The sequence below is a fragment of the Nyctereutes procyonoides genome, unplaced genomic scaffold (genome assembly GCF_905146905.1).
Source record: "Nyctereutes procyonoides isolate TBG_1078 unplaced genomic scaffold, NYPRO_anot_genome, whole genome shotgun sequence".
NCBI lineage: Eukaryota > Metazoa > Chordata > Mammalia > Carnivora > Canidae > Nyctereutes > Nyctereutes procyonoides.
In genome coordinates this window covers 20,051,248-20,076,348 of record NW_026575049.1, presented here as the reverse complement: position 1 = coordinate 20,076,348, position 25,101 = coordinate 20,051,248, and the positions used below count along the sequence as shown (strand labels likewise).

The window sequence follows — 25,101 nt, the reverse complement described above, 5'->3', positions numbered from 1 at the left end:
TCCTACCGTCCACTGCCCACCCATCCTCGTTGGGGCCGTGTAGGTGTCACTCACATGGAGTCCCTTAGCACACGGCTATGGCCGCAGCTCCACCCCACGCCCCCTCTGTCAGCCTCCCGGTTAACAGGCATCCTAGTTCCTGTGAGAACCGTTCACTGACTTATCCCAGTAGCTCCCGTGAAGGGCCGTCTCCCAGGAAGTGGGCAGCACTTACCTGCGTGTGTTGAAGATCTTGCTGTGCCCTCGTACCTCCCCATCTGGGGTGCCCCATCAGGCACAGCAGGGCTGCCTCCTGTGCTGGAGGAGGCCAGGGCTTGGCCCTCCCTGTGCAACTGCCCTGCCAGTCACAGCACCTGCTAGAGCCTGATTGATGAGGCCTGGGATCCTCCCCACCCCAACCAGGGAGTCCTCAAGGCTGTCAGGTGAGCCACACCACCGCCCTGCAGGCTCGGCAGCAGCCAGCTCTCTCTGGCTCCATGAAGCCCACAGAATATGGCTCTGCCCTAAGGCCTCCCATGATCTGGCCGAGACGTGTGCAGCCTCCTGGCCTGTGGCTCCTGCTTCACCCACCCGAGTGGCCGTCCTTCCTCTGTGCCTCATCCCATGACTAGGGTCTCAGGCCTCCCTGGGAGGCCTGCCCAACTCCTGGCTGTTCTGGTCACCTATGGCTCTTGTCCTACACTCTGTGAGAGGGGTTGCTCCCTTCCTTGACAGCCTAGTCGGGGGTCTGGGCCATCAATGTCGGCCATGGATGGAGGCGTGGTGCCGTATGTCAGGTGTGCAGGAGAATATTCGGCATTTGCAGAAATGCCACGTTCCCTAAGTGACACATATTCAGGTAGCCACATGGTTGTGTTTCAGTTTGAACCAAGCCCTTGACCTCCCTGGGATGGACGCTGAGTTCACCTGGAGATTCGGCCTCGTTCAGGGCCCAGTTTGTTTGTGAGCTTGGGGCTGGGCGGCCGCCACAGTCTCGGGAAGCTGTGTGTACTCTTGGGACGTGAAAAAACTGGGCTCCAGAAAGTGGCATGAGCATATGTTGAGGTGCTGTCTGTAGCAGGTTAACGTCCTGTGCACCTCCCTAACCGTTCGGCCTCGCGGTCATGCAGACCTGCTGCCGCTTGAGCCCGGACCGTGGGTTAGAATCCGTTTCTTCACAACCCACCCTGGGCGTGCACGGGACTTCTTGGAAACCACAGCCAGTTTCCCCTGAAGCCACTGGCAGCGAAATAATTCCAAAGCAGAATCACAAAAATCCTTCTGTGTTTTTATCTAAAAACTGTTTGATGTGGATGATGGCTGCACGTATGCTTGTGAGGGGCACGGCCTCTGCAGGTCCTTGGGACAAGTCCTGGGGCAGCTGTCCCAGGGCCCCCAGCCTGCGTGTGTGACACCAGGGGCCGGCCACCTGAGTCTAGGTTTTGGTGTCACCATAGGCTGCCTCAGAAGGCCGGGGAGTTCCAGCTGGGCCTGGGTTGGGAGGTGCTGGGCCAGTGCCTGGCTCTGCACGCGGCTTTCAGGACACTCTGACGGAGGTGGCGGCTTCCCGGGCCGTGCAGTGCAGGCTGCCCGGGCCCTGCCTGGAGGCCCCTCCCCCTGCTGGCAGGAACCCCGAGGGCAGCCATCCTCCGCGCCCACACCTGTGCCCCCTCGGGGCCCTCTCCCCGACCAGGCAGCAGCTCTGGCCGGCTGCATGGCACTCGCACCCTTGGCCCTGTCATAAACCCTTGGGTCGTCAACCCCCCCAGGAATGTGGGCCATGTTCCCTCCTCCCCCTTTCACAAAGGAATCTCGTGTCTAGGGGAGCGTCTCCCCCACTCCCCCCGGCCTGGGACGCCACCTGTGCCCACCCAGCTGTCCCTGCACAGCCTCCGCCAGAATAGCTGCTTGCAGGTGTGGTGGACGGCGGCCGACCGTGGGTTTGCCAGTGACTCTCTCCCTGCTCGTTCCTGCCTGTGAATCAGTCTTGCCATTAAGGAAAAAATTACACCCACCATTCAAATCATTAATTGAAAGGCCCTTATTATCTCATTAATGGTGTTTGATATCTGAGGCAGATAAACTTGGAGCAGCTCATCTGTTCAGTCCCTGAAGAAATGTAATTACTTCTTGGGCCTCATTGAAATGTCTCGCTGTCAGCTGTCACGCGCTTCCTGCTGCAGCCGTGCTCGCGGACCCCAGGAGGATGGGGTGCGGGGGCACCCTAACCCCGGCCAGGTGGGCAGCCCGGGTGCCGTGCATTTGGCCGGCAGTCTCAGGAAAGCATGTGGCCGCGGTGGGTGGTCTCCCTCGGGATTAGCCCTGGTGGGGTTGTGGAGACAGGCTGGGAAGGGGGACATGTTGGCCCCAAGGCTGGCGACGCTTGCACGGGGAACACCTGAGACTTCGTACTTTAACCTGGGGTGGACAAGGAATCAAGTGGGAGACATGTCCCCGAGGCTGTGTCCTCGCTCCAGACCTGGGGTTCGCTGGGTCAGCTGCCGAGCTCTGGACCTTGTGGAAAGAGCCCCTTATGCCCCACGGCGGTTCTGTCCACTCCCCCGTGTCTCTTCCCACTTAGCCACGTCCTGCGTTTCCCATGAGACCACCGCGCGCCCCTGAGCCTCCCGGGCTCTTTGCTGGTGAGGGGCATGTGCACCCAGGGAGGCCGTGGTCTGTGTATCGCCCAGCCTGTGCTCTGCCAACACCATCTAGCCTGCGGGGTCTGGCCAGGAAGACCTGTCTGGGGGGCAGCCTGGCATCTGGGACTGGGCCGTGGGAAAGGAAAGAACGGGCGACTTCAAGGTTCTGAGATCCCCACTTCCAGTGGAAGTGAAAGGACCATGAGCTGTGGATGGCACCTGGGGTCCCACAGAGCTGGCGCTCTGATCTTCCTCGGTCTCCCCCTGCCCCCTCCAGCCCCACCCCTGCCCCAGTCCCCTTGGCCACACCCTAGGCCCACAGCTGTGCCCTAGGTCCCCAGGGCCATACTCAGGTCCTTCATGGGGGAAGGCCCATTTCAGCTGGCCGGGGACCTCTTTGGGTCAGGCTATAATGTGCCTCCTGGAACCCAGAGCCTTGGGCCACAGGCACAGAAAGCCCAGAGCACCTGGAAGCCTGGGCTGGGCCCTCCCAGCCACCAGCCTGTGTGAGACCACAGGCGTCACTTAGCTTCTCCACGGGTGACTGGCGCTGGCGAGTTGCTCAGATGGTGTCGGTGAGTGGGAATCCTGCCGGCGTCCCGACAAAGCAATAGCAGATGGCCCATTGGCTCCCTCCCGCCAGACCCCCTGACCTGAACCCCCACCCCCATCAGGGAGCCCCAAGGGCCCGGTGTCACCACAGGTCACCTGTCAGAGCGGCCTGTGCCCCTGCGGGTCCGGCACTAAGTCCATGCCCAGCCGCGGGGTCCTGGCTCGGGAGGTCCAGCAAAGGGAGACCAAGACAAGCTGGACGGGCTGCCTTGCAACCCACGGCCAGTCCGGAAGGCCCTCTGACTGCACGGGAGGCTCATTCTCTCACCCTAATTAGTTTGAGGTTTTTCAGGGCAAACAGGAAAGGATTTCTCAATTCAGTTTTGAGGTGTTTGTTTTTTGTGACAGAGCCCACGAAGACATGGCATCGATCTTTAATTCCTCACGCTAAGAGGATGTATTTGCTCCTGCCTTACTTGCCACGTCTGATTCTCAGCTGGGCTGGCGAGGGGTGGGTAGCGGGGTCCAGCCGAGACCTAGGGCTCCGTGGATGCCTGGCCGGGGCCTGGGGCACTGTGGACGCCCAGACAGGACCTGGGGCTCCGTGGACGCCTGGCCGGGGCCTGGGATTCCATGGATGCCCAGACTGGACAGGACCTGGGGCTCTGTGGACGCCTGGCCAGGGCCTGGGGTACCGTGGACGCCCAGCCTGGATGGGACCTGGGGCTCCGTGGACGTCCAGCCGGGACCTGGGGTGCCGTGGACGCCCGGCCTGGAAGGGACCTGGGGCTCCGTGGACGCCCGGCCGGGACCTGGGACACCGTGGACACCCGGCCAGGACAGGCTGCTGCTGAGCCCCGGTGCCTGTGGTTGCCGTGCTGCCACACACGGCCCCCGGTGGGACACTTGTCCGCCCCTATCAGGGAGCTGACGTTCCCCACTGTGCCCCCATCTTTCCTTCTGCTCAGTCTGACCTTGGAGCCAGGTGCCTCTGCCCCAGGCTGCACACGCTGTGCCCTAGAGACCCTCCTAGCTGACAGCAGATTGCTTCCTGGCTGGGGCTCAGTGTGTCTACCGTCAGAGGGTACCAGCCCCCTCTCAGGGGTGCTGTGAATGCAGGGGTCGGGGATACTCTGCGGCACATCATGGTCACCTAATAGGATTCCTAATCCTCCGTAACCCAGGGGCTCGGGGTCCCCAGACAGAGGGCAGTGAAGGAACCATGCTGGGAGCCTGTCAGGGTCATGCCCAGCCCCTTGCTTACTGAGGAGGAACGGCCCGGAATCCCAGCGTAAGAAAGTGGCTGTGAACTGACCCGGCCCACTGCCTGCTGTGAGCTCTGTGTGGTCTGGGTAAGGGCTCTGGCTCCTGTCCCTGGACGTGCTCCCCTCGGGGACGGGCCAGGCAGTGGACGCCGCTTAACCTGCAGCTGGGCACCATCTGTCTGCCTGGCATGCTGTCCTTCTGGGGGGACTCTTCTCCCACTGACCTCATTGGCATGTCCTTGAAGAGCCTCCCTGGGGAGCCTTCAGGGTTTTGGGGGGCAGCTCTGTCCTTCAGCTGCCTTATTTAGCAGAAGCCCAGGACACACACGGCTGGCTCCGTCTGCCTGTCCCACCTGGTGGCCCTGCCTGGATTTGGGCCCTTTGACGTAGCCAAGGCTGGGTAGGCCCTGGGTACACGGGGCTCAGGGCCCGTGAGCTGCTCCGCAGGAGTCCAGTCCAGCTCCTGCATTCCCTGCCAGTGGGGCCACTGCCCTTGCCCTCTGCAGGCAGCGGCAAGGCCCGTACTCTCACAAGGTCCCCGTGGGAGGCTTTGCAGAGAGTGACACCGCCTTTCCCAGGGGTGTCAGGGTGGTGAGCCTGCACCGTGGCACCTGCCTCTCTGGCCACTGTGGCCGGCGCCAGCTGCGGTGCACCCACAGCGGGGCTGCCTCCACCAGGATGCGCATTTGTATTCAGGCGTTGCTGCGGGAGAAGCTCCACTCTCAGTGCCGTGTTTTATGTCTCAAAATAATCCCATTGTAATAAACCTAATTCCTGCCCGAACATGCGTACCAGCCTGTGCACCTGTCACAAAGTCAAATAATGTGACATCTTCTATTACATTATCACTCTTGATTAGAATCTCACTCCTAAATACCAGCCTGTGAGTCTGTCTGCACTCCCTGCCACATTAATATCTTTTTATAATCATTATCAGATGACACCTCTGTCACTCTGGAGATGAGTAGCTGGGAGCAGCAATGACACCCCAAATGAAGCCCAGCAATTTGTAACACAGTCTCCTCTCCTTGGGAGCAGTGGACATAATTTTGAGCAGAAACCGAGCTGTACGTATTTAGAAATCAATTGAAAAAAATCAACTTGCTCAGGCTCCAAGTGGCACGTGCTGGATTGTCTCTTCTTTTCTACGCTCCGCTTCCCAGTTGGCGGCACTTATTTAAAGATGGATCTCCTCAGTCATGGGGAGTGCTACCCAGTGGGGCGGTTTCGGGGAGTGGGCTGCCTACTAGGGAGCTGCCCCTGCTTGGCAGCCAGCCAGGCCTGGGGGCGGGCGGGCACTCCTGCAGCCCCAGCAGCCCCGGGGAGCGGTGCCGGGGTCTCCGTGGCTCTGGTCCAGGCCCGGTGGCGGGCCACTTGCCATGTGGCTCTCTGCACTGGGGTGCCTGGTCAGTGCAGTGAAAACTCGGCCTCCCTGGGGAATATGCCTCCTCCTGCCTGCCCACAGGCAGCCTGAACAGGTGCTGATCTGGCGGGGCCTGGAGTGCAGGCCTGTGGGGTGGGCTTAGGGCCAACTCTGTCGCTCAGCAGCCCCGGCCTTCATCACACTGCCTTGCTCTAGCTGCCCCGGTCTGCAGAGTGAGAGGCTCCGATGACAGTCATCCTAGGAGCTGTCCCCCGCTTCCGCTGGCTTCTGTGGAGCTCACTGTGCTCTTCACGTGCATACTTCTAACCCTTGCAGCAGCCCCACCAGAGGGCTGTTGTCCTCATAGCTGGAGTTCAGCGGGATTGACCTGGCGAGGGTCACACAGCTGATCCTGACCCCAGGGTAGTCCCGCTTCACACCTGGGCCCTCCCGCCCTCCACCATGGGCTCAGGAAGCCCCTCCTGGCCTCCCCAGCCAGAAGGGGGCCCCAGGATTCTGCAAGAAGAAGTGGGACCAGAGGAGATTTTACCAAATGTGGTTTTCAAGGAACTTGACTTTTCCTTTGTTGCTCATGTCTAGTGGGGGTTTCTTTAAAAAGTGGGATTGTTTGTGGTGTTTTCTGAAGTGGAGGGAGGAAAAAAAATGGGCTGATGCTGTAAAGACGACAGTTTTATGTGTCAGATTCCAGTTCTTCCCGTGTAGAACTCAGGTGGTAATACTCTGAATGGGACTAGAATGTCTGTTGTACACAATGGTTACTGACATGTAACATGTTCATATTTATGCATTAGTTTTATCAGTAACGGTGCTAACTGAACATAAGCCACGTTGGCTTCCTGTGTGCTAGGCTGTCTGCTAGGCCCCGGGAGTGCGTACCTGAGTCCAGCACAGCTGTGGCCCGTTGGTAGCTCACGGAAGGAGCTAGTAGCCTCCAGATTCTGAAGGTGGGAAGAATTAGAGCTGTGGGGCCTACCTTTAGGCCTGTCCCAGAAGTTATATGTTCCCACCTGTCCACCACCTGCCACCCACCCATCTGCCCATCTGTCTGTTCACCCACGTCTCCACCCACTCACCCATCCACCCCTCCATTTACCCACCCATTCACTCTCCACCCATCATCCTTCTACTCACCTGTCCATCCACTCATCCACCCACCCTTCCACTCATCGACTTATCCATGCACCCACTCATCCATCTGTCCATCTGCCCTTCCACCCATCCGCTTGTCCACCCTTTCCTCCATCCATCCACTCATCCATCCACCTTTCTATTCACTCGCACACCTGTCCATCCACTCATCCACCCATCTACCTGGCCCTCTGTCCAACTACCCATCCACCTACCCTTCCACTCATCTTTCACCCACCCACCCATCCCTCCACCCATCCAGAACTCAGCATTTAATTGGACACACGCCCTGCTGCTCTCAGTTGAGCGCTGTAAAGTTTGAGCCCTGTGGGGCCTAGGCTGTCTGAGTCTTTGCTCTCAAGGATCTCAGTGAGGTGCTAAGGCCCATGGGGGAATCCTCTGTAGATGCTGAGGGCGGGTGCCCCGTGGAGATGGTGTGAGGAACCACACAGCTCCCCAGAAGAATGTGCTGGGGGAACAGAGTCCTCTGACTTAAGCCTTGATCTCCAGGAGGCTCTCTTTTCCTGGAAACCCTTGGCTCTGTGCCCTCCCCCCCCCCCAGGAGGGACACTGTGCAGGTGGTCACAACCAGGAGTCACCTCTGTCCCCACCCCCGCCTACCCTCCCCGGCCAGCTTGAGCTGGGCGTGTCCCCTATGTCACTGAGGACCTCAGCAGAGAAGATGGGGGGTGGTGAGAATCTACTCTGTAAACACCTCCTTGGATTGATGAAGACCCTCCAGGTCTGAGTACTTGGCAGTGACCCTTTAACATTTCTGAAAAGAACAGTGTCCTAATGGCAGACAGCATGCAGCCAGGGTTCCTAGCTGCAGGAGGTAAGAACCCCGCTGTGCAGACTAGGTGGTTTTGAACTGCTTTTAGGAGTAAACTTGCATTTTAAATATTGCCATCAGTGTGTTTGTCCCATAGCTTTAGCGGGATGACACTGAACCCGGGAAGGTGGTGACACAGCGCCTACTGTATGGAAAGCAAGGGATTTGAATAACAACGGGGCCCGGTACATGGGGTCCCTTCCTGGCCGTGCTGCCTGCTTGTCCGCTGTCCCCTCAGTATGCTGGGCTCTCTGACGGGCACCCGTGGGCCTGCACAGCCTAGCTGCTGGAACACGAAAGGCCGTGCCAGGAGGAACCTGCCCAGGGCAGGAGACCAGGGAGGAAGCATGAGGGCCTGCAGCCTCCGGGATGCATGGGAAGGGCGTCCTGTCACTCGGCGCCCTGCTCCACACTCTCCTTCTGGCCTCATGCAAGTCAGGCCTTCGGTGAGAGACTTCCCGAAGGCCCCCGGCCTGCCCCTCACTCCTGGTGAGGCCAGAGGGCCCTGGCCAGTGGTGTCAGGCACTGCGTGCTTGCAGACAGACACAGAACCTTCCCGCACACCCGGGTTAAGGATGTTAGACACCAGAGCTGCCTTTGGCTTCTTCTGTAGGAAGAGAGCCTGACCCCTGCTCACCTCGCTCACCCCCTTCACTCTCTTCACCCCCGCCTCCAGGCTTCCTGAGCTGGGCCTCTCATCTCGGGGGCCTTCTAGCTGTCAGAGTGGTGCACTGGGGCCTGAGGCCTTCAGTGGAGCAGGAGGTGAAGTGGGCTGTGACGGGGCATTTGCATTCCCAAAGCTCCTCTCTCTGAATGTGTCCGTTCATCCAGAAGGTTCTTTGTGTTTGGGCGGGGCCCTTGGGGCGCTTCTCCAGAGGCACAAGGAGGCCCTTTTTCTGACACAGGCTTTGCATAAACACAAAGAAGGCGGGTAGAGGCGTCTCCCCTGCACCAGCGCCCACCAGTCCCACCTCCCAGGCTGCACTGAGGGCTCAGGAACCATGCCAGCCCGGAGCTCCAGAAAGGTTGCCGTGGGGACCAGGTGTGGTCTCTGTAGTCTCCCCTGAAGGCATGCTGTTCTAGGAGGAGGAGAAATGTTACCGAAACTTAAGGGAAATCCAGTAGAGCTGGGCTAGGTAATTAACAAAAGTCTAATTTTCCTATAAATTGTTGATGTTTATGCTGTTGGCCAGCTTTGAAATTATCCTAACTAGTTCTGATTTTTTTTTCCTATGTCACCATCTACTTTTACTCCTAAATTTGTATATTTACCTTCACTCTTTCTTAAGTGTGCCCCCCCCTTCCCCATTGTAACCTTTACGGCTTAAGCAAGGTTTCCAGGTCAGCCCACGTAATGCCCTCTGAGCCAGAGGCAGGAAGAACTTTCTAGCAGAGGCCCGGGGGAGCTCTCTGGTCGACTCCTGTGTGGCACCTTTTGTCCAAGAGCCGCGGGTTCCTGTGCGTGGCTGCCAGGACACCCCCGGCCAGTGGGGGAGCCGTGGAAGGAGCCGTGTGCCCCGCGTCTCCAGCTCAGACCCTGGCAGTCAAGCCACAGCCATTCGGGTCCGGTTGCTGGGCGGAGGTGATCCAGGCCGCAGCTGAAGTGACGTTAGGGTACTCTGTAAGGTCCGTTCCTGGAGGTGGAGAGCTGGGGCCCGGCCCAGACAAGGCTGCTGCCCTCCGTGTCGGCCCGTCAGCGTGGGCAGCTCATCCCTGGCTGCCTGTCTGCGTTCAGAGATGACGCAGCAGATGGCATGCTGGACGGGCCTGCGAGCCCGCTCTGGGACCCGGGCCAGAGGTCCCCCCCCTGCAGTGGCTCCTGCCTTGGGGGCCGCCTGGGAAGGGGCACGGAGGGGCCTCCCCGCAGCCTTCCGGGGGCGCCCACCCCTCAGGCCCTCGTTCACCCTCAAATACCACCGACCACCAGCACTCCCAAGAGAGTGGCACCTGCCACCGCATCTCCAGGCTGTCCCCAAACTAGACAGATGGGCGTCGGCCCGAGATGAGGTTCAGAGGGGCGGGAAAAGCCAACCAGTTCTGAGAGATGAGCATGGAACGAGGTAGAAGCAGGTGACATGGGCGGGTGGGGAAGACGGAGGTGTGGAGGGTCCATGAAGACTGCTGGGCCTAGAAACCCAGGGAGGGCTGGGAAGTCCTAGTGAAACCAGGCCAGCGTCCCCTGCGTTCACCAGAACCAGAAGCGGCCAACCATAAACAGAGATAAAAGTATCTCCCCCATAATAATTACTTTGTTCTTCTAAAAACTTTCTGTGGCTGCTCTTACTTTACAGCGTATTTGTAAGCTTCAAATGAGCACATTTTATTGTTCTCTAATAGGTATTGCCTTCTAGCTGGCACGCAGCCCCTGGAGGTCTAGTCCCAGAGCATTTGTCCCGCGCACACTGCACCCTGGCGCCATCGTCAGGGCCCAGGGGCTGATAGGTGGTGCACTCAGAGAGGTGGGCAACGCGTGGTCACCGTGTGTCCCATTCAGGCTGCACCTGGCATCCTGGCATCTGCATCTGCGGCAGACACTCTCTGGTGTTGTCTATTCTTAGCAACTATAATATGGTGGCACGAGGCTGGCTGTGGTACAAGTGTGCCCCTCTGCAGGTCATCTGCCACCTGTCCATAACTGGCAGGAGTGGACTGAGCTCCAAACACAGAAAGCCTGGCTGGCACGGTAACTCCTCCAGCTCTAACCAGCTCACTGTGCCCGCAAAGGTAGAGCAGCCCCAAGCCAGCGTGGTGAGTGAGACCTGGAGTCTGTGGCCCAGGTGGATAGAGGACCTGGAGGCAGGTCTGAGGCCCGGCCTGGGGCCCGAGAGGAGCCTGAGGCCTCTGAGGGGGTGGGATGAAGCCGGGGCCTGGCCAGCACCCCCACTCTGCCCAGTGGGCTGGCGCCATGGCCCACAGCTTCCTTTGTCCGGGCCATGTTGGAGAAGAGGCTGCCCTGAGGACCCAGCTTGCCAGAGAGCCCTGGGGATGTGCAGAGGCTGCATCCCAAGCCCAAGAACAAAAGCTGGCTCCCATTGCTGGAAACTCTCAGATGCCTAAAGAGAGACACAGACCAAAGCTGACCTGAAGTGTCTCCCCACCTTGGACAGCGGTTCCCACAGGAAACACCTCCTGAAGGGAGCACAGGGCCTGCCACGCCACCCCAGCTGCTGAACACCTGCTGCCTAGAGAGGCCCCATCCGTAACGTGGGGACCCCGGCTGCTGCCCACCAAGTTCTAGAATGATCCAACGAACACGTGCAAGAAGAACCGTGTGATACACACAGAAAGGAATGAAAATGGGATGAGATCACTTGGTTCCCGTGGGTGCCCCCCTGCTGGCTGCGAGCCGTGGGTGGGTCTCACAGACCTGGCAGGACCGCAGACCTCTGTCTCCGAGCAGGGGGTCTCTCCCAGGGCACCCACGCTCCCAGTGAATACTCTTATTCCACGCCTTCCTTGGCGGCCTGACTCGATGTTGCTGCCCTCGTCCAGCCGAGGCTTCCCTGGGCTCTTAGGGACCAAGCAGGCAGGGGGCGGGGAGGGCAGGTGACAGAGCAGGTGAATGGCCAGATGGTTGGACGTCTCACCTGTCTCCAGCCACCAGTGATTAGTGTCCCTTGTCCTGTCACCTGTGGAGGGGGGAGTGTCATGCAGCACCAGGGCCCCCGCGCAGGGGCTGTGGGACTGCTGATGATAATGGATGTGTCCGGGGGCGTCACACTAACAACACACCTGTGTCCTCATGGGAACAGCCTCCAACTGGCTTCCATGACACGAAGCCTGGAGAGTCTGAGAGCCCGCGAGGGGCATTGCAGACCTTACTACACCTGCTTCATGGCACTGTGGGCAGCTCCACTTATCTCTCTCAGATGCTTTTCAGAAAGTTCTATAAGTAAGAACTTAATGATAATTAGACTTTAGCAAAATGCCGGAGCATTTATTCCTGTGCTTGGCCACAGTGTTAGTTCTTCAGAAGGAGGGGCTGTGCCGCATACACAGGGCATTCTGTGCAGGTGCCCAGGCCTGCTGCTGCCCGAGGCCTTCTGCAGATGGGCAGGGCTGGGGACAGAACGTTGGGTTGGGGGCTGCCCTGCCGCCTGGGGAGAAGCTTGCATTGGCCGGTTCCTATGGGGGCTTGTTCAGCCATGGGCAGGGGAGGGGTGTAGCCTTGCCTCCCGGGGGGTCACAGGCATCATGGAAGCCCCCTGCAGACGAGAGCGCTTCCATGTGCCCAGTGCGGAGTCAAGGAGGGTCCCAAGAGGAATGACACTGGAGCCGAGAAGCTCTGTGGGCTCAGGACACTCGGCCTTTTGGACATTGATTTTCCTGAGAATTTGATGACTCCCCTGGGAGCTTCCAGGAGTTTGGTGAGGCTTGTAATGTGGAGCCTGGGTGATGACAGTCTCCAAGTTCAAGGACATGTGAACCTTTGGCCCTGCCTGCCCCTTCCCCACCCGCTCTGCCGTGCAGAGCTCCTGACTGGCCTCAGAAGAACCCCTTGGGGGGCATCTCCCTGGGGCTGCACACAGCAGACCACCTACATGTGTCCTGGTCCTGTTTCCACGCTCTGCCTCCCTCCTAGGGGCAGCGAGGGTAGGTCTGTGCCCAAGAGCAGAGAGAAGGGCCACCTCCGGCCTGCTGGGCACTGAGCCCAGGGCTGCTGCCACCTGCACCCACCGGCAACATCATGCCCTTGGCACAGCATGGACACAGCCATGTGGACCCAGCCCACTACCGACCCTGAGTGGGCACCATGGCACCTGAGAGAGCGTGGCCTGGTCCTGCTGACTTTGTGGGGAGCTTAGTCTGCTGGCTTTGTCATCTGCTGCCTCTAGCATGACTGTGAAAAGCCACTTTACCTCTCTGTCCTTAGGATTCTCGCCTGTGAAGTGGATATAATGTTTCTCTGAGTTTGTTAGATTAAGTGAGAAAGAGGTGGGGGGCACGGAGCCGGCACCCTGTAAACACCCCAAGATCAGCATCAGCAGAGGTGGCTTCACTGGTGTGTGGTCATCTCCCGGTCCATGAGCGGGACATGGAAGGATTGGAAGGGAGGCATCTAGGCCCCTTTTGGTGATCCTCATGGATCCCTGTGACCCAGGGCTGGGAACAGGGCCTCCCACTCAGCTGAAGATGGCAGAGGAGCAGCAAGCGGTCACAACAGTTGGGAGCTCTGCCTCCAGGGCTCTGTGAGCTCTGTGAGCTCCTTCTCATAATCCTAAAAGTCGATAAACATCCCAGGAAGTTATTTTATGGATATCCGCAATCCGATTGTAGAGTGCATATGGAGCACGAGCCCCAGAACAGCCAACCACAGTGGGAGGACGGACACTGCCTGGCAGCAAGACCTCCCACAAGACTGTGCTGTTGCCAGAAGAAACATAGACGAATAGATCAGCAGAACAGACGTGAGAGCTTGGAAATAGACCCATGAATATAGTCGCTGATCTTAACAAAGGAGCAGAGACGACACGTCAGAGCAAGGACCGGCTCTTCCGCAAATGGCGCTGGAACACCAGGCATGGCAGCAGAGCAGCGAATCTAGACACAGACCTTATGGTCTTCACGAGAATTGGCTCAAAATGGGTCAGAGAGCTCCATGTAAAATGCAAAACTTTATATAAAACTCCTGAAGTAGGGATCCCTGGGTGGCGCAGCGGTTTGGCGCCTGCCTTTGGCCCAGGCACGATCCTGGAGACCCAGGATCGAATCCCACGTCGGGATCCCGGTGCATGGAGCCTGCTTCTCCCTCTGCCTGTGTCTCTGCTTCTCTCTCTCATTCTGTGTGACTATCATAAATAAATAAATAAATAAATAAATAAATAAATAAATAAATAAATAATAAATAAATAAATAAACTCCTGAAGTAGATCAAAACCTAGATGACCTTAGGTTTGGTGGTGACATTTTAGACACAACGCCAAAGGCATATGGTCCGTGAGGGAAATAAATGGATAATGACATTGTAATTATAATTACATTACAATTAGAAACTTCTCTGTCGGGATCCCTGGGTGGCGCAGCGGTTTAGCGCCTGCCTTTGGCCCAGGGCGCGATCCTGGAGACCCGGGATCGAATCCCACGTTGGGCTCCTGGTGCATGGAGCCTGCTTCTCCCTCTGCCTGTGTCTCTGCCTCTCTCTCTCTCTCTGTGTGACTATCATAAATAAATAAAAATTAAAAAAAAAAAGAAACTTCTCTGTGGAAGACACCATCAGGAGAGCGAGAAGACAAGCCGCAGATGGGGAAAAAACCATCGCAAACATAGCTGATGAAGGACCACTGTCCTGTGTATACAAGAACTCTCAAAACTCCAGGAGAAGAAAGCAAACAACCTAATTAAAAATGGGCAAAAGATCTATACAGACACCCTATTGGAGAAGATGTACACGTGGCACAAAAACCATATGACAATGTTCCTTGTCCTGTGTCATCAGGGAGATGCAGGTGGAAACAGTGAGATGCACACCTGCTGGAGTGGCTCACGTCTGGAGCACTGACCGAGCCCAGTGGAGGGGAGGATGTGGCGCAGCAGGTGTGCACATTCATGGAGGACGGCTTGGTGGCTTCTTCCCAAGGTAGCCGTGCCCTAAACCATGGGACCCAACCATTGCTGTCCATGGTATTTACCCAAAGGAGTGGAAAATTTATGTCCACACGGAAACCTGCAGGTGAATGCTCATTTATAATTTTCCAAACTCGGAGCCCACCAAGATGTACTTCAGGAGGCGAATGGATAACAGTGGAGTTTTATTCAGCGCTAGAAAGCAGGGTGCTCCTGAGCCATGAGGAGACACAGAGGAACCATAAATGCGCATCAGTAAGTGAGAGAGGCCGGTCTGAAGGACACATGCTGGACAATGCCAGCTCTGTGACATCTGGAAGAGACAAACCGTGGAGACGGGAAAAGGACTGGTGGTGGGCAGGGGTGATGGGGAGGGAAGGACCACAGGGGGAGCCCAGAGGGTTCTCAGGGCAGTGAAACTTGCCTGCCTCGTGCTAAGTGATGGCCACGGGTCATTACACATCTGTCCAACCCACGGGATATACGGCACCCAGAGAGGGCCCTGATGTAGGACCACAGACTCCGGGTGTTGTCATGTGTCAAGGTAGCTTCACCAGTTAGAACAAATGCACCGTCTGGTGGGGGCTGTTGACAGTGGAGGAGGCTGGGGGGGCGAACAGGTATGTGGGAACTCTACTTTCTGCTCAGTTTTACTGTGCACCCACAAGGGCTCTAAAAGTATTTTTTTTAAAGTAGGTAAACGTGGCCCAGGATTCACCCAGCACTGTGATCTCTGGTCCGTGAGCATATCCAGGTTCTTCCAGCTTGTCCCGTGGGCATTGGAGCCTTCTCTGTCCAAGTCTGTTGGGGGGCAGGTCTCTTGCCAGGGTTCCCCGTGCCTTAGCCCTCTGCACCTGCCTCCTTGCTTCTGGGCCTGCCCGTCTCTGGGTCCCATATGTATTCAGCAGGCACGAGGGCCAGCCCCATGCTAAGCACTGGGCACACGTGAGCAAGCGGTGGCGCTGACCTCTCCGGATCCCTAGTCCAGCGCCCCAGCCTCCACCAGCATCGTGGCCTCTTCTGTCCTAGGTCATGGAATCACCCCCCAAACAGCTTAGCGTTCCATGTGCCCTCTGCACAGTCCCTGAACCCACATGGGACCAGGACATAGGAGACCCTTTGGTAGGAGGACTTCTGTGACAGCGGTGGCCAGTGACATCCGTCAGGGAATACAGGGTCATTTACAGAGCCCCTCCCCTTCCGTCGTCTTGTGTTAGACCTTGCGATGCCCGGTGAGGCACAAAGCTTGTCCTCTCCAATTTCATGCTGTGGGAAATGGGGCCCAGGATGCAGGACCCCCCAGGGTCACATGGCATAGAGAGGTGACCCCCCAGGGCTGAGCCAGGACGGGCTTGCCTGGTGCACACTGTGGGTGTTGGGCTCCTCCATGGCCTGTCGGGAGCAGCATGGTTGGCTGGAGGATGCCGGTTTCCTTCACCCAGATGCCTCCTCAGGAGCCAGTTTTGAGGACCTGCAACCTCACGAGGCTGTCACTCTGAACCCACTCTCAGCTGCTTTGAGGCCGTCCTGTGACGGGTGCTGTGCTCCTGTGGAGCCTCCGGGCTCCCCAGCCCGGCAGGTCAGCAGCCCCCAGCATGCAGCAGGGCACAGCTGGCCTTGGCGGGCCTGAGCCACTGTGTCTTTCCTCCTGGCCTCCCGGCAGGAGGAAAATCAGTGTGAGAACACACCCCTGAACAGGTTGGGGAATTTAACAGTTTTTATGGTGTGCGTCACAAGGAAAATACCATTTCGTTAGCGAGCCTACAAAATCAGCTCTGCCGAAAGTCAATATTACCACCTGTTGAGACGTAGCCTTTGAAAGAGTGGTGCGTCGTCGTGGAGCGGGCTGGTGCCCGGCTTCTGGCTGCAGCCCTCCTCCCCGCGGGGTAGGGGGGGAGCCTGTGTCTCGGCTGTGGCCTGGGGCTGGGGGGGTAGCGTGGGCGCCACAGCGTAGTTCCCAGTTCAGCTCCGGGTGGGTGGGGGGACGGCGGGGAGAGCGGACCAGCGCGGTGGGGCCACGCTCAGGTCCAGATGCCTTTAGACCCTCCGTGGAGGCCACAGGCGGCAGGTGTGCAGGCAGCCCTCTGACACTTGGTCCTGGAGTTCAGGGTGGGGGGTCATGGCCCCACAGGGCACCCCCGAGGAAGGCTGCAGGGGCGGAGAGGGCCTGGCAGACAGAAGTGTCACCAAGAGACTGCAAGGGTGCCCAGGCAACTGGAGGGGTCCCCTAGGAAGTGGGGGGACTGGCTTTGGGAAACCACTGGAGATGGTGGGTGGGACCAGTGTGCGAGCCCTGGAGGGCCTTTGTCGCCTCGGCTCGGGGAGCTGTGCTGGCTGTCTGGACAGCACCCCCAGGGCAGCGGGGTGGGTTCAGCCTGCAGCCCTCTGGCCGGGAGTGGACACTGCCACTCAGACCCTGGTCCCCCGTGTCCGGCCTGCCAGGCCCAGAGCCCGCAGCGGCTCGCACCCTCCCTCACCGCTCCCCTGCCCCCCCCCCCAGAGATTCCTCCCAGGTAGCACTTGCACTGCCTCCAGGCTCCCACCCCTTAGCAAAGGCGCCCTCTCTGCCACTCTGTACGTGGGCGCGTGGGACGGGCGGGCCCCCCTCCTGTATGTGGGCGTCCTTCCAACCAGCCCTTCCTGAGGAGGCCTCAGTGGACAGCATCTTGCCGTGCCCTGTGACCAGCTGCCCGCCCCGCATCCCATAGAAGATCCCTACAGGAAGGTCTTCCCGGGAGGAAGCTGACGATCACCAAGCCAGGCTTTAAAATACTCCATGTGCTGACTAGACGTCCCTCGGTGTGTGCAAAGACGTGAAGCAGGAAGGCTGGCTGATTGGGGCCCCCACGCCGCTTCTGTTTCCAGGACCCAAAGGTGTTTTTCTGTTTAGCATTCCTCTTTGGGAAAAGAAATAGGAAACTAATTACAAGGACAGGGAGCCTCGCTGAGCCATCAGAGGCCCTCAGATGACTCCGTCACAGTGTCACCTTCTACTCTCCACCTTCCGAACGCTGTCACCAGTGGGCTGGCTGGCCTGGCAGCTGGCCGTCTGTCCCAGCCGGCTGTCACCAGCCTTCTATTTTTAGTCTTGGTTTGGTCCAGAACTTGACAAGATTTTCAAACTAATAACTGGATTGTCAAAGAAATCAGCTGTCGTCAGGTGGTCTGGGAAGGAGAACGTGGGTGGGGGAGGGGGGAGCAGCTGCGGGGATAGCCGGACACCGGGGGCCACGTCAGGCGGGTGGGAGCTGCTCGGCCACTCCCCGCTCCTGGAGGGCATCGGGGCCAGCAGGCCGCCCTGTGACCCTGAGGACATCACAGCGTAGCTGCCACCCTTGAGGGAGCAGGGAGTCTCCCTTCTTGGGCTGGGTCAGCATCTGCTGGGGACTCAGGAGTGGACTTGGTGGCTCAGCTGCCGTCCCTGGGGGGTGTTCCCTGGACCAGGCAGGCCAGTCGCTGCCTGAGGCGTTCCAACGGGAGCAGACACCAATTCCAGAAAGAACGGCCCAACGCATCCCAGCTTCTGAGCTCACCTGCCTTGCCTCCCCGTCCTTCCCGCACCCCGGGGGTTCCGGTGAGGCCCGGCCAGGAGCTCCTGAAATCCCTTACACGTCCCCCCGTGTCTGCACTGCTCGCAGACGCCTCAGACCCAGTGGTGTAATTTAATCTTGGCTACGTTTTTATCTTCCACTTACACATGTACTTACCAAGAACAGGTGTTTTATGTTGAATGTGGATTCAGGCCCCAGCATCTCTTGCACAGGCAGGAATACAGATGACCTGTCCCTCTGCAGACTGTTGGGGGTCATGGCTTGGGGCTGGGACCATGACCCTTGACCCCTGCCCCGTGTGGTCCCTGGAGACTGGCCTGGGGCCGCAGATGGCCCACTGGTGAGGAGCTGCCCAGAGGCCGGCCACAGTGGCCCGACCAGCACCTCTGCCTACAGAGGGTGCACGTCAGCATGCAGGAGCACGCAGATCCTGTTCTGGCTCCAGCTGGGGCCAGGACGGTGGCCAGGCATCATGCCACGCATGTGTGCCGTGTCCTCCATCCTCAGCACGGCTCCTGTCACCTTGGAGGGGTGTCGGTAGTGCCCTGGGGCCCCAGGTGTGGATGAGACGATGGTGAAGCCACGGGCACCTTCCCGCAGTGCCTGCCCGGCACCAGCTCCGCTCTAAGCACTGCTGCCCGCCCTCCCAGCCCCGAGCTGGCCCGTCATGGTCCCCAGCACACAGGTGAGGGACTCCGCTCACAGGGTTGCTGGCCGCCTGTGCTCTGGCCTCACCCCCCAGGTCCTGGCGCCAGGAGCCCCTGTGCCCTTAGGCCCCCGGGCGGCACCTCGGCCTCGCGCCTGAGCTGTTAGGTTTTCTAGCCAAGCTTCACAAATCGAACGTCAGAATGCGGACGGAAAAGTGAATTAAACCAATTAGCCCTGCTACCTGACTTGTGTGTCAGCGAGTGACTCCTGTTTCTTCCTTCTCGGTTAAGGGGAGGAAATAATAAGAGTTGGCAAATGGCCCCTTTTAGCCCCGTCATGATTAATTTATTCATCTCTGAGAGTTGGCAATTTGTAAACCCCTGACTGGAGCAGACCTCTGCGCTCTGTGCCACACGGAGGAGCAGGTGCTGGCGTGTGCTCCGCCTTTCCCGCCGCCCCTGGGAGCCTTCTGGGAGGTTCTCTCTGCCGAGGGCCCCGAGGAGGGAGGCACTGGTGCGTGCCGTCTGCCAGCCGGGCACCCAGGTGGGAGGCGGTGTGTGTCCCTCAGAGCAGTGTTATCCCTGCCACGTGGGACATCTGAAATTTCCTCGAGTTGCGTGGAAGACATCCAGGTGAATACACTAGTATTTTATTTATCCCAGAAATCCAGAATACTGCCTTTCAGCCTGTAATCCCCATAAAAGCTATGAAGAAGCATTTGTACAGCTTTCATGCAGACTGACCAGAAGCCTGGGGTGCGCTCTCCATGACACGTCCCCGCGGGCGCTCAGTAGGGACCGGGCCGCTGGGGGACCCAGCCGCGACTCGGCTCAGGCCCACATGCCATCTGCTTCGTGGTCACTTAGCTGTCCGTCACCCGATACCCACCTCTGCTGATGCTGGCACAGGTGCACCTGCAGGCGGGGCCGCTGGGGGCGGAGCTGCTGTCATCCGCTGTGCGGTGCCCACAGTATGTGACCGTGCCTGGAACACAGCCCCAGCTCGGGGTGTGGTCATGAGCCAGCAGACAGACGGATGCCTGAGGTCAGGAACGTCTGCCCTTCCTGGGTTCTCTGCCGTGCCTTTCTCTCCTGCTCACACCACTGCCACCGGGTGCTGGCTCCACCACCTCCTCTCTGCCAAAGACCGACCGACGCCCCATCGCTCAGGGGAGGGTCAGACACCTTCACTGGGACAGAGGTGTCCTTGGGCCTGGAGCCCAGAGCCCCGTGGCCTGGGCGGGCTGGCGGCCTCCCTCTGCGCACCCCTGGTCTGCCCGCTGCACGGCGAGGGGGGCTGTCGCACGGTTGGGGTAGGCCGCGCGGCCTGCAGAGCACCCCGGGGTCAGCCGTGCGACGCCACTTGGTGATGGGCGGTCCTGGCACAGAGACCGATGATGGCTGGGCCTTTACTCCGACGCTCCTCACAGCTCAGGCGTGGGCAGACTTCTGGGAGAATTTTGAGTTAAATACGGTTCGTCTAGTATCTGACATTAGAAGTTGAAGATCCGGGCCAAAGAGGCTAAACAGCAGCGTCCCCTCGGGTTTGCCGGCAGCCTCTCAACTGAGCAGCCCCGGCGCCCCCGCAGGGCCTCGGCACCCACTGGGTGGGGGCCCCATCCCCGCTGCAGGTAGCACCCCATCCCCCTGCGTGCCCTCATGCCCCCGGGGCGGACCGTCCACCAGGAGTTCTGCTCCGTATTCAACTTGTCTGCTCATCTCTCGGTTTCCCACAACTGATCATTTATTTATCAGAAACGCTGCTCCTGCTGCTGTGATGGTTGCTTTGGCCCGTGACAGTAATTACAACGATCATGACTGAACCTAGTGATGACTGCGTAGTAGTGACCGGGGACGAGCAGCAGGGGGGCCACCGTGCCAGCCCCGTCATGGGCTTTTTGCATGTGGTGACAGCTCAGGGATGGAGGAACATGACTGTCCCCATTTACAGATGAGGAAACTGAGGTACAGCGTTAGGAGGCTTGCCCAGGGTCACGTGACCCGTCAAGGCAGGACTGGGATTTGAACTCTAGTGGATTAGCATCACTTAAAAGCGTGCAGACTTTTCGCTGACTTGCCGGGCTGCCAAGCAAACTCCTCACTGACCGCTCCCACGTACTGTGCGTTTGGATTCAGGGATGCATGGACACACAGACCCATAGATGTCACAGAGGAGACAGAGCAGCTCACGACAGAGGTCCGTGGGGTCACGGTGGTAGCGGGGTCCTCTGACAGCTGTGCTGTGGCCGCTGGCCCCCCTCAGTGCTGCCCACACTCCCGGGAGCCTCTGCGATGGGCCAGCGAACAGACAACTCTGGGGTCAGGTGCGGCAGTGTCTGCGGGGGCAGCTCCTGGAACAGGCAGCCCAGGGCTGTGGGCCTTCCTGCCACAGCCCGCTCCCCAGGGCGTTCAGCGTCACCCTGGCCTGCCTGGGGGCCATGTGAGTCCGCTCGCCTGCTGCCAGGCTGGCGCTGAGGGGCCTCCCTGGGGACGGCCTCCACACGCTCAGGATGGCCCGTCGGTGTCCAGAGCACAGTCCAAGCCGCTTATCATACCGAGAGGCGGAACAGCATGTCCAGGCCTGTCTCCGGGATGCTGGGCTGCCGCCCTGTGGTTTCCAGAGCTCCCCAGATGAAGGTGACATGCGACAGGACTCAGACCTGCAGACCCCCGGGCGGGCAGGTGGGGCGGGTTCCACTGCTCACCCTGTCAGGATGTGTCGCCGTGGAGCCATGTGGAAAGCCAGGGGTGAGCGGCAGGTGCAGGAACCCGAGCACCTGTGCTGTGGCTGTGTTCACATGGTGGCGTCTCACAGGCCAGGACGGGAGGAGAGTTACAGGGACCCGACACGACTGACTTCTCAGGGCGTCAGCATCCTGGGCAAACCTTCCTCCACCTCTCGTGTCTGCTGACGGGGCCGAGCGCTGTAACCCTCCAGGTTTGTGGGACTGGGCTGGTGATGGGGCCCCAGCTCGGCCCTCTGCGCTACCACTGCTCCTCCGCCAGAGGAGGGTCTGTCCCTGGGAGGGCCGGACCCTGTGACGTGATCCGGGGACAGCTTCAGAGCAGTGGCCCTTGGCCTGGACCATGTGCTGATGCAAAACCCCTCACGGCTAATCGCTGTCCGCGATTCCCGCCTCGGGGACGTCTCTGCCCAGTGCATAAATAAGACAGGCCTTTTAAAAAAAGAAATCTGTATTTAAGGACGTGTCTGGCTGTGTTCTTTGCCTCCCGTAAAGGTCACCCGGATAGATTTTTCCTTCTTTAGCATTGCAGGCTGCGGAGCGCCGGGCATTTCTATTCCCCCTCCGTCCAGTGAACCTGGGGACTAAATTAGATTCTGAAATTGAGTGTGCAGGGGAGTCGGTGAGCTCCCGTAATGGGAGGGTATTGCTTCTCACCTTGCAAGTAGCGAGGTCACGATAATATGAAGCGAAGTGGATTAAAAATAAAACCAAAGGTATTTATTTACGACCTGCTCAGAATTGGATTGGCGTCCGTGTAAGTTGCATCTAATGGTGAGAGACAGCAGATTGATGTTGATCTGTCCCAGGGGACACTCTGCCAGTGAAATTTGCTCCGTGAATTCAATTTAAAGGCCCCCAGAAAGTATCCAAAATGCAAAAGGAAATGGGGCTGAGGGAGGGGAGGAAGCCGTAGCGGTGAGCCGGCGCGGACAACCATCCGGATGCGCGCGTCCCGGGTGGGGGGGTGGACCCGAGACACTGCGGCAGCCCTGGTGGGACCTGGGGCCCATCCTGCAGGTCAGGCGCCTGAGGCTGCCGGGATCTGAGCCTAGACGGGCTGTGCAGCCCGCAGCCTGAGTGCTCACGGTGCCGCTCTGCAGGATGGACGGCGCGGCCCTCCCCGACTTCCAGTAAAGGGGGGGCTCAGAGAGGAAGGGCACCCGCCCGCCTGCCTCAGCACCCCACCTTGTGCCCCCGTCCCAGCCTTGCAGGAACAGGGGCCTCAGTGGATGGCGCCTGTGAGTCTCCCTGAGCTGCTCCTTTCGGGGCAGGCAGCGTGGGGCGAACTGATCTGATCTCCACCCCCCGCCCCGTCACCTGTCCCCTGCTGGGACCCTCGGAGAGGAGCCAGCCACCCATCAGGCTCACTCAGGTGTGGCTTCTGTGTGGGCTGGTTCTCCAGGACCAGAGCCAACAGGGTTAACCCACTTCCTGAGGAGTCTGGCCTCAGGCCTTGCCCTGACCTGATGCCCAGTCCCCCACTTCTCCTCCTCTGAGACCCAAGCCCGGGAAGCCATCCGGGGCACACAACCCTCCCTCCATCCCCCAACTGCTCTGGGTACCAGGGCCTGTGCTCCCCTGAAACCCTCCCTGCCCTTGGGGTGTCACTGGGTGCCCTGGACAAGGACCGTGGTCCATCAGAAGAGCTGATTAGTGTGCAGGGCTGGGTCCTAGCATCACTGTGGTCCTGGTCATGTTTGTCCTTTCCAGCACGTTCTTCAGTATCCCTGTCTGTGGTTTCTAAACTGTGAGCTCTTGAGACAGTTCCTGTGTCCTGTGGGAGGTGAGCTCAGTGCCCAGCCCGGCCGGCTGAGACATGGCCCACTGGGGGGCTGGATGGGCTGCAGGCAGCTGAGGGTCTGCAGCCTGGTCCTCCCTGGAAACACTGAGTATCCAGTGAATGACAGTGACAAGGGCTGCTCCTGTGTCCCCGCCCAGCCGGCGTGTGCCCACCGGGAGTGCACACACAGCACCCCTAGGGTCCCCGCTGAAGGAGCTGGTGCCGGGAGGGATGTCTCTGTGTGAAGTCAGCCCGGGCCCGGTGGGGTGCTGGCACTTTCCTCCTGGGTCCTGCAGGGCCTTGGAGTGAGTGGGAGGCTCGCGGGCCGAGGAGGCACATCGGCAGCCAGGCCCCACCGGACCAGCGCTGGACCTTGGAGCCCGGGGGAGCCAGTCTCAGGAGGCGGGGGGGTCACAGCTGCCCCCAGCATCCCAGCAGCATCACCAGAAAGTGTGCAGAGCCATGCGAGGCTTCCTCCTGGCTGTGGGGTTGGGGTCTCTCGGGGCCAGAGGGGAGGGGGCACATGGTGGGATCTGGGAAGCTGCACAGGCCACTCTGGCTCACCACCACCGCTGGCCAGTCCCCAGCGAGGGAGCCCCGGGGCTGCAGGCCCTGCCCGCTGTGCTCCGCTGCTCTGACTCGGGCTTGTCTCTCTCCCCCTAGGAGCTGTTGCTCTTCCTTCAGAACCTGCCGACAGCCCACTGGGGCGATGAGGACATCAGCCTGCTGCTGGCTGAGGCCTACCGCCTGAAGTTTGCCTTCGCGGATGCCCCCAATCACTACAAGAAATGAGCCGGGGCCAGCGCAGCAGGCCTCACCCCGCCCTAGGGCAGCGCGCCGAATGTCGCCGGTGGCCACAGGCCCATGGTCAAGGAGAGGCCTTGCTGGAGCAGCCCTGCCCTCCCCGGAGGTGGCCAGGACTGGGCGTCAGACGGGGGCCAGGGCCTGGCTGGGGACCACCTCTGTTTCCTAGGATACCAAAGAGAGCCGGGGAGGCTCTTGGCCCTTTGGGAGCCCGGAGGTGGGTGGGCGTCTCCCTCCCTGTCCCTGGAGCGTCCTTGCCAAATAACTGCCTCCTGGAGCCCCCGCTGCGCCGCAGCCTGAGAGCCAGACCCTCTGGGAGAGGCCTGCTGTCCGGTGCCCGGGGCAGGAGGAGGTGGTCGTCATCTCATATCTACTTTGAAATGCAAAACTCCTATTCTGTTGAGTGAAAGAGAATAAAACAGACAAAACAGCAAGTGGGATGTTGCCCAACCTGTGACGTCTCTGTCCCCGCAGGGCTCCTCGGAGTTGGCCTTATCCCTGTAGCTGCCCGTCACTCTGGCTTTGGCGCGTGCCTTCTTTCTTGGCCTAGGCTGCCCTGGGTCAGTTGAGTGGCTGCGGAGCTCTGGCTGCAGCGGGCTGGGCGCAGGGTGAGGAGCGGAGCGGGGTCCTGCTCATATCTCTGGCTCTTGAGTGGGAGAACTTGCCGGCCCGTGTGCTCTTCTGCTGGGAGGTGAGGCGCTCGGGGCCCTGCTGCCCTGGGGATAGCCACGCAGGCCTCCGGCCGAGGACATTGGTCTCTGAGTCGGGCCATCAGGGCAGGTGGGCTCAGCTACTGTCATCAGAGTCCTCAGAGCACTCGTCCGCGGCCTCGCCCCACCGTCCAGATCTCAGGCCGGTTACGGACACAGTTGCTTCCCGCTGTTTGGGGCTAGGGGTGCAGAGAGCCCAAGTGCAGAAGGTCCTGGCCCGGCCTGCCTGGGGCTCTGCGGAGGCCAGTTGTGCATCCCACACACTCCCCACCCACCCCCGCGCAGAGGAGCACCTGCCCCGGGCGTGGGGCTGGCGGGGACGTGCACACCCCGTGGCTCTGTGGGCCCACTCTGACCCCCGAGCCCGGACAGACTCCCAGCCCCCTCTGCTGGCAGGCATCTCTTCCTGCTGCGAGCCGATCCTGGGGCAGCCACACCAGGGCGCACCGTCCTTGCTCGGCTCGGCCCGAGGACGCGTGGGGAGGCTGCAGATGGGGTGGAAAACATACACGCGTG

At 59.8% G+C, this 25,101-nt stretch overlaps 1 protein-coding gene across 1 annotated transcript in view; it reads left to right on the top strand.

Moving 5' to 3' along the window:
• TBC1D22A (TBC1 domain family member 22A) overlaps positions 1-24,309 on the top strand; it is a 333,790-nt gene extending 309,481 nt beyond the window's left edge. Inside the window, exon 13 of the mRNA XM_055328852.1 lies at positions 23,735-24,309. Within this exon, the coding sequence (XP_055184827.1) occupies positions 23,735-23,863 (129 nt within the window). The 3' untranslated portion in view covers positions 23,864-24,309. The remainder of the gene's footprint in view (positions 1-23,734) is intronic.
• The last annotated feature ends 792 nt before the right edge of the window (positions 24,310-25,101 follow it).